Source organism: Montipora capricornis, chromosome 10, assembly GCF_036669925.1.
Source record: "Montipora capricornis isolate CH-2021 chromosome 10, ASM3666992v2, whole genome shotgun sequence".
Taxonomy (NCBI): domain Eukaryota; kingdom Metazoa; phylum Cnidaria; class Anthozoa; order Scleractinia; family Acroporidae; genus Montipora; species Montipora capricornis.
In genome coordinates this window covers 67,100,603-67,108,102 of record NC_090892.1, presented here as the reverse complement: position 1 = coordinate 67,108,102, position 7,500 = coordinate 67,100,603, and the positions used below count along the sequence as shown (strand labels likewise).

The 7,500-nt window shown below is 38.0% G+C and overlaps 4 protein-coding genes across 8 annotated transcripts in view; 3 read left to right on the top strand and 1 right to left on the bottom strand.

The window, feature by feature from the left end:
• LOC138021350 (leucine-rich repeat-containing protein 69-like) overlaps positions 1–326 on the bottom strand; it is a 10,384-nt gene extending 10,058 nt beyond the window's left edge. The window contains exon 1 of the mRNA XM_068868201.1: positions 145–326. Within this exon, the coding sequence (XP_068724302.1) occupies positions 145–321 (177 nt within the window). The 5' untranslated portion in view covers positions 322–326. The remainder of the gene's footprint in view (positions 1–144) is intronic.
• LOC138019844 (uncharacterized) overlaps positions 1–7,500 on the top strand; it is a 290,417-nt gene that overhangs the window by 188,969 nt on the left and 93,948 nt on the right. The window lies entirely within an intron of this gene.
• The window catches only part of LOC138019846 (uncharacterized), a 142,476-nt gene that overhangs the window by 96,885 nt on the left and 38,091 nt on the right, over positions 1–7,500 (top strand). The gene's annotated exons all lie outside the window — the stretch shown is intronic.
• The window catches only part of LOC138019848 (PSME3-interacting protein-like), a 9,260-nt gene continuing 2,142 nt past the window's right edge, over positions 383–7,500 (top strand). The window contains exons 1-4 of the mRNA XM_068866790.1: positions 383–513; positions 1,522–1,620; positions 4,479–4,600; positions 6,257–6,404. Of these exons, the coding sequence (XP_068722891.1) occupies positions 414–513; positions 1,522–1,620; positions 4,479–4,600; positions 6,257–6,404 (469 nt within the window). The 5' untranslated portion in view covers positions 383–413. The remainder of the gene's footprint in view (positions 514–1,521; positions 1,621–4,478; positions 4,601–6,256; positions 6,405–7,500) is intronic.

The following is a 7,500-nucleotide window of genomic DNA, read 5'->3' as shown; positions in this document are numbered from 1 at the left end:
AACAAAATTAAAAAACAAGAATATTTCTGAAAATGTACTCGAAAATTCGAACGGTGCGAAATTAATCCGACTTTTAATAAGGACTTATCTTTACGATAAAAAGCAGCAACAAAAATGTTCACAGCTGAAATTCGAAATTGTCACCTGTTTCAGGAAGGAAAATTCTTCGGGAAGGTCTGTCAAAACGTTGTTCTTCAAATCAACAGCTTTTAAAGAGGTTATCTTTCCTATCAATGAAGGGACATTTTTTAATTCCTTGTTACATAGACTTAATGATTTGGGTTTTCCCTTCGTCGCGTTCAGCAAAATTCTGTCTGCCATTTTGTATCTATGCGGGAAATGATCGTGGGCTCGTGTTTACTCGCTCCAGGCTCCTGTGATGGCAAAATGTTCAACTCGTTGTTGTTGTGAAGATGAGTGGAGTTTCGTTTGTTTCCGAGACAGAACTTGGCGAAATTCGCCAAAGAAAACAACAAGAATGGGAAAAAGTGAGAAAGGAAGATGACCCACTTGGTAAGGGTATATATTTTTAGGTTTGTGGTCTTGGATTCTGGATATAAGTTTATTTAGAACAACAGGTTAATATAAATTCAAGATTAGTCTGTTTAATACAACTACGTAGCTACAACTACTAAGTTTTAATTAACTTCATTTTTGTGGGTAGTAATAAATTCCCATCTGACATGCACATGTGACAAGTTCCCGTTGAATCGACACTTCTTGCACTGCACTTTTTGCAGGATCTACTTGCATTACACTGAAGATTGCAAAGAGACTAGGGCATCCTGTACCTTAATTTAAAGAAGCAAAACCTCAGAGGCAGATCATCTTTACGCCAGATGTTTTCGTTCTTCAGCTTATGACTGAAAAGTTGAACTTGCCCTTGTGCTTTCCCCGGATAGTTTTTTTTCCTTCCCCTGGGGGTTGGGGAAAAGGAGACCTCAGAAGACACTGTTATGTACAGTATATGTGAAATATTAGCACCCAACTACAAGGTGGTGTTCCATGCACCAGGAAAGTCATTGTTCCCTTTAAACCAATCCTTGTTTGAAAAGCCTAGTGCTTGAGACAAGAAAATAATCATACAAGGTGGTCAGTGGGTGTTCAGTTGGTAGCCTCGCAGCTCCTACAAGGTCTCACCTGATTGGAGACGACCCTTGAGGTTTAATAAAAGAACAAATAACAGAAACAATGGCACTTTTGTTTTAGACCTAGGGTAACAGAAACAATGGCCCTTTTGTTTTAGGCCTAGGGTCTATTGTTTCTGTTATTTGTACTTTTGTTAAACCTCAAGGGTGGTCTCCAATCAGGTGAGACCTTGTAAGAGCTGCGAGGTGACCCTGTTCAGTTGCTTAATTTTTGCAGATTATGGACAGTAAAACCCTGACTGAAATAATGTAATGCAAACAGGAAAAATAGTTATTATGAGAGTGGCATCTAAAATCATTATTTGGAAAGGAACCTATGTCCTTAAAAAAAGGAATTGATTGAGTCTTGATGATTAAAATTCATTTGTATCAGAGTGTCCTGAACAAGTCCTTGATAACAAGACTCTTTATGAAAGGCTGCAAGAACAGAAACAGAAAAAGCAAGATGAATGGGATGAACAACATCAGCTGAGTATGTACATGTAGAGTGTGTAACAACTTTTTATACTAGCTCGATTGTACAAGGAGGCATCGACGTACATTCAGCTCAAAGGGCTGATTCTAATAGGACTGTATGACCATAAGGTTCTGATGGTTCAATATCCATCATTTCACATAAACGGCAATTACAATTTTAAAACACTATGTGCAGGAAAATGAAGCAAAGGTACAAATCATGCCACATGGCAAAGACAACCCACCATTCCATTGGTTCTAACAAAACACTTGTCACGCAGTACGTGGCAAGAGATAGATAGATATTAGGTAGCTTGCCATATAGATGGATAGATAAATGGGTGGCAGGGGAGGTTGATAGGTAGGTAGGTGAAGGTAGATAGGTAAGTGGGTGGATGAGTGACTAGGAAGAGAGGTAGACATTGGCAGTTTTTATATCAACTGTCTATTGGTGAATAATTCACAATAAATGTGTACAAAATAATATATACGATTAAGAAATAGGAAATGTATTTTTGGATGTAATAATTTCTTTCTAGTATATGCATGTGTCATAATATATTGATAAATATTTATGAAATAATAATGATGGTAATATTAAATAATCACTTCATTTGCATGCACCAAGATTATATAGCTGGACAAGGGGGACTGCATAGGATAGAATATTAAAAAAATTGATTCTGGTTGCTTTTTGATGATTAGGAAGACTGAAGTGAAGATATGATCCTCGCAGTTATGACTGCAATTTTTGCAATTGCGTAAAGAAGCCTGACAAATTCAGGACTTCAACGGGGTTTGAACCCGTGACCCCTTGATACCAGGGCGACGCTCTAAACAACTGAGCTATGAATCCACTGACGTTGGGAGCTGGTCATTTGTGGGTTCCAATGTTCCCGTGAGGAATGAACGATGAAATGACATATGAAATGGATCATATGTGAACTGCTGATATGAAATCAAGTGAAGATATGATCCTCGCAGTTATAAATGCAATTTTTGCAATTGCGTAAAGAAGCCTGAAAAATTCAGGACTTCAACAGGGGTTTGAACCCGTGACATCGCGATACCTGTGCGACGAGACTGCGAGGATTATATCTTCACTTGATTTCATGTCCGCAGTTCATATATGATCCATTTCATGTATCATTTCATTGTTCATTCATTCCTCATGGGAACATTGGAACCCACAAATGACGAGCTCCCAACATCAGTGGCAGTTTTTATATCAACTGTCCATAGGTGAATGTCCATAGCTCAGTTGGTTAGAGCATCGCACTGGTATTGGCAGGTCACGGGTTCAAACCCCGTTGAAGTCCTGAATTTTTCAGGCTTCTTTACGCAATTGCAAAAATTGCATTCATAACTGCGAGGATCATATCTTCACTTGATTTCATATCCGCAGTTCATATATGATCCATTTCATAGGAAGACTTAGTCAAAATAACCTCTCTGAGACGAGCAGAGAACCAGTAAACTCAAAGTATGTAAAATATCACGATCACAATATCATGCTAAACCGGAGATGCAAACCTGGAGAAGGCAAAATTATATGAGTGGATAAGATTATATTCAGTCTATTAAATTTACTTATTGCCCAATATGGTCCTTAGAAATTTGTGTTGGAAAAAATAATAAACATTTTGCATGAAATGACACTATCACTAAGACCTAAGAGCCTTACCTCACCTGTCAATAATGAATTTATCTCTTGAGCATTATTGATGGAAGAAAAGCAAAGCAAGGTATTTTCACCATGGGTGCTGCAAAGGCCTGGCTTCAAACCAACTACCCAGGTGACCAATGCTCAATCACCTGAATTTAATTCAAGCTCGGGAGGTGGAAGGTTGTGGGTTCAACTCCAGCCAAACCAAGACTCTGGGTCAATCTTAAAATAACTGAAGAGAAAGTGAACCTGTTATGCCCGGAGGGGGCCCCCACTGACGAGTAAAATCATCTGCCGGCGTTAGACAGTGTAAAGTCTATAAGAGGTCATATTGGAAGTAATAGAGGATTTAAGTTAAGTAATCTATGATATCTGAAATTATTAGACCTTTTATCGTTTTGGGTAAGAACTATACAATTTATGAGGCAGGGTCTCACAGCCCTTATTCAATTCAATTTTTCAAACCTTAAGTGCATTAACTTATTAATTAAGTGCATGGAGTTCCTGGTTTCTGGTCTGGCCTTGGGAGGGTAGCCAAAGCCCTGTTTGTTGCTTGGTCTTACAGTTGCTGTTGGTTATTTCTTGCATGGTCTGACAATTGCTAGGATGTTTTGTTTTCAACGTGATAGGTAGTTTACAGGGTTCAAACTGATGCAACTAAATCCCAAAGGGTGCCATGATATTTTGCTTAGTTTAAAGAAGTCACGCTTAGTACTTAAATATCACGTTCACTGATGATCTTAAGCCTAGTTTTCATATGTCGGGAAAATCCCAGACGATCTGGGATTTCGCAGTTTCCCGACCATCCCAGATTTTACCAACATGTCGGAAAATCACCAGACTCTTGTTCCAGGTTCTTCCGATAGTGACTTTAGCGGGAAATGGAAAATGCGCCAAAAATTGAGACTTCCAATTTAGAGGATTGGTAACATGCTAAAGCCATCGCCGACGTCTCCGACGATACAAATTTGAGTTTTCATATGTCGGGAATGATCGCTGACGATTGCATAAATCTGGGACATGTCGGGAAAATAGAAATGCATCATATTTTCCTGATTTGTCCCAGACCATCCCAGATTATCGGGGATGTCTATGATTTATAGTTTTCATTAGTTGGCAATATCTGGGAAGGTCGCGAAACTGCAAAATCCCCGATCGTCTGGGATTTTCCTGACATATGAAAACTAGACTTTATGGTGTCCTTTCAGAAAATATGATACGAGGTCTTGATGGTGATGAAACTGTATTTCTTGATCTTGTTGCAAAGCAGCAAGAAGAAATTGCCAATCGAAGATTTAATGAAGAGTCCCAAGAGTTAAAAGAGTACAGGGTAAAGATAGTGATCTGTATTGTTATAGTGTAGAATAAATAATCTTTCTTTAGGTTGATTTTTGTTGCGTCGACGAAGGAGACGCTTGCTAATTGCGTGCTTGGGTGTGCTGTGTGTTCATGGGCGGTCTGTGCATGTTCCAAGCATGAGAAATTGAGAAAAGAGGTTGTTGGTCGGTTCCACATCTGCGCCATCTTGAAATGTCACAAAAGCATGCAGCATGCTGATGAATCATTTCGAAAAATTAGGGAAAAATCGGAGGCATTTCCGATTGACATTAAACGTGGTCAGTAATGAGATATGGCAATTAAGCAATCACTTGCCTGTTTTATCGGAATCGGTTTAAATGACATTATTCTCTGATTTGCTGAAGATCGGCTGCGAGAGAGACATAAATGGCGTCCATGCGGCAGGGTGAAAAACAGGGAATTTTAGTCAAAATCGCGGAAAAAATTACATTGAGAGCTTCTTTAGAGCCAAGGGAAAACATCTGGGTGGTTTTTATGAAAGATATTCATGTCAAATAATTTAAAATTGCGTGCTTGGGTGTGCTGTGTGTTCATGGGCGGTCTGTGCATGTTCCAAGCATGAGAAATTGAGAAAAGAGGTTGTTGGTCGGTTCCACATCTGCGCCATCTTGAAATGTCACAAAAGCATGCAGCATGCTGATGAATCATTTCGAAAAATTAGGGAAAAATCGGAGGCATTTCCGATTGACATTAAACGTGGTCAGTAATGAGATATGGCAATTAAGCAATCACTTGCCTGTTTTATCGGAATCGGTTTAAATGACATTATTCTCTGATTTGCTGAAGATCGGCTGCGAGAGAGACGTAAATGGCGTTCATGCAGTAGGGTGAAAAACAGGGAATTTTAGTAAAAATCGCAGAAAAAATACTTTGAGAGCTTCTTTAGAGCCAAGCGAAAACATCTGGATGGTTTTTATGGCAATTGTGAAGGATATTCATGTCAAATAATTTTAAAAGTTAGCGTCTCCGTTGTTGTCTTATCACAGTATTCACCTGGCGTGATCAAACCTTTGGCCGGAAACATGTTTTCCACTCTCAAAATTACCTCCAGAACCTACTTTTTGCGGAGAATATTAAAGCTTTTAGAATGATGTTCTCGCTTTCTGAGGGCCGGATGCTTTGTAATTAGGAGAAATTTTGTGAAAAGAATAGGTTTGATATCTGTCATGGCGTAACTGAATGCCCAAACTTGCCCGTAATCTGTTGACCTTTCATCATGTCGGAAAAAAACAAAACCACAAAAAACCAAAATATTAATGGGTTGTTCAATTTCTGTGAAATTTGAAAGGATGATTGCTAATGAATGGAAAAAGAATCAGACGTTTCATAAATCACCACAGGATTTCGTCCACAAGTAATTTAGAGTGAGAAATCAACCCCCCATAACTCAGTCTGGTAGTAAAAGGATTAAGATAATTGTGGGAACCAATACAGGTGCCTTAATTAGGCCCCAAGGCGATGCACTATAACCTACGATTACTGCTACTTGTAGTTCGTATATATTATAGAAAACATATGAAATGACGTTAATGTTTAAACTGCAGACATGAAATGATTTGTGATTGTATAAGCATACTGCCGTTGGTTGGAGTTTTAAACTATCTTTTGTCAATTCTTTCTTTTAAAGGATGCAGTTTCTCAGTTTCATAGTACCATATCGGTACCCACAGACAGTAAACCTCCAGGGTCAGCAGTATCACAAAGGAAATTGTCCCAGGAATCTGGTACAAAGAAAACACAGTTACAGCTTATAGCTGGAGCAATAAAAGAAAATGGTAGGAGAATATGAAATACTGGTCTAACGTTGGTAATATCATGTGCTTGATTTTCCTTTGGATTTTAGTTCAAGAATGGTTTGAGGTTAAGTGATATTAAAATCTCTACATGATTGTACACCTCCAGTGAATCCACAGTGGCAAGACTCTGACGAAGGGCTAACGCTGGAAACGTGAGCTATTAGAATCTCTGTACGGTGGCCAATTTACATTGTCAACTCCGTTGATAAAACCAAAATTTTTGTATACTACTTCCCCACTGACACAGCACCACAGTTTCTTTAGAAACTACCCCCTTCATCCTTAAGACAGGAGGGGCTGTGTTGGTCCTACATGCCTACCTGCATGACGGTATTGTCCTACAGTGTCATTAAAGTGTTAGACAGGAATAGAACAGAATAGAATCTTTATTTATACACGATAAAAAGCTAAAAAAGCTTGTGGGGTCAGTGCGTAACAAAATAATTACTCGTCCAATTAAAAACTATTAATTATAACTAAAACACATTTCAAAAAAACAGTTTAATAGATCACAATTTTTAAAACGCGAACTAAGTAAGAAACTAATAAAATCAAACATTAAAATTTAAATTTTTTTACTTCTCTACTTAAAAATACGTGTAATCAGTTAATCTGTTCCTAACCGTTGAACCCGATAAACCAGTGAAAGGAAAGCTCCTGAAGTGATTATTCCTCCTGAGTAGTCTACGAAGTTTCTTGAGGTCAATACTACCTACATTTTAGACCAACTGTACCAAAGCCCTGTGCTCTTTCAGAGAAGTCAACTCGTTCGTGTTAATTATTTGCACTTGGAAAACAAAAGATTGACATCAGAGGGAACTTCTACTCCTTACAATAACTTTACGAGAAACAATGTTGTTTTGAACAATATGTGACAACTTTCTAGATTCTTTGTCGAAGTTTAAATATAGTCAAGCAAGAGGAATCAATGGTACAATCAAATTTATTTGAAACGTTTTCAAAGAAAGACTGTGTTTGTATGAAAGAAAATTAAATTCTTGAAAGTACCCCAAACATTAGTATTATTGGTGTACATACTAACACTTTCTTAATAATAATAATTTTTAATATTAAG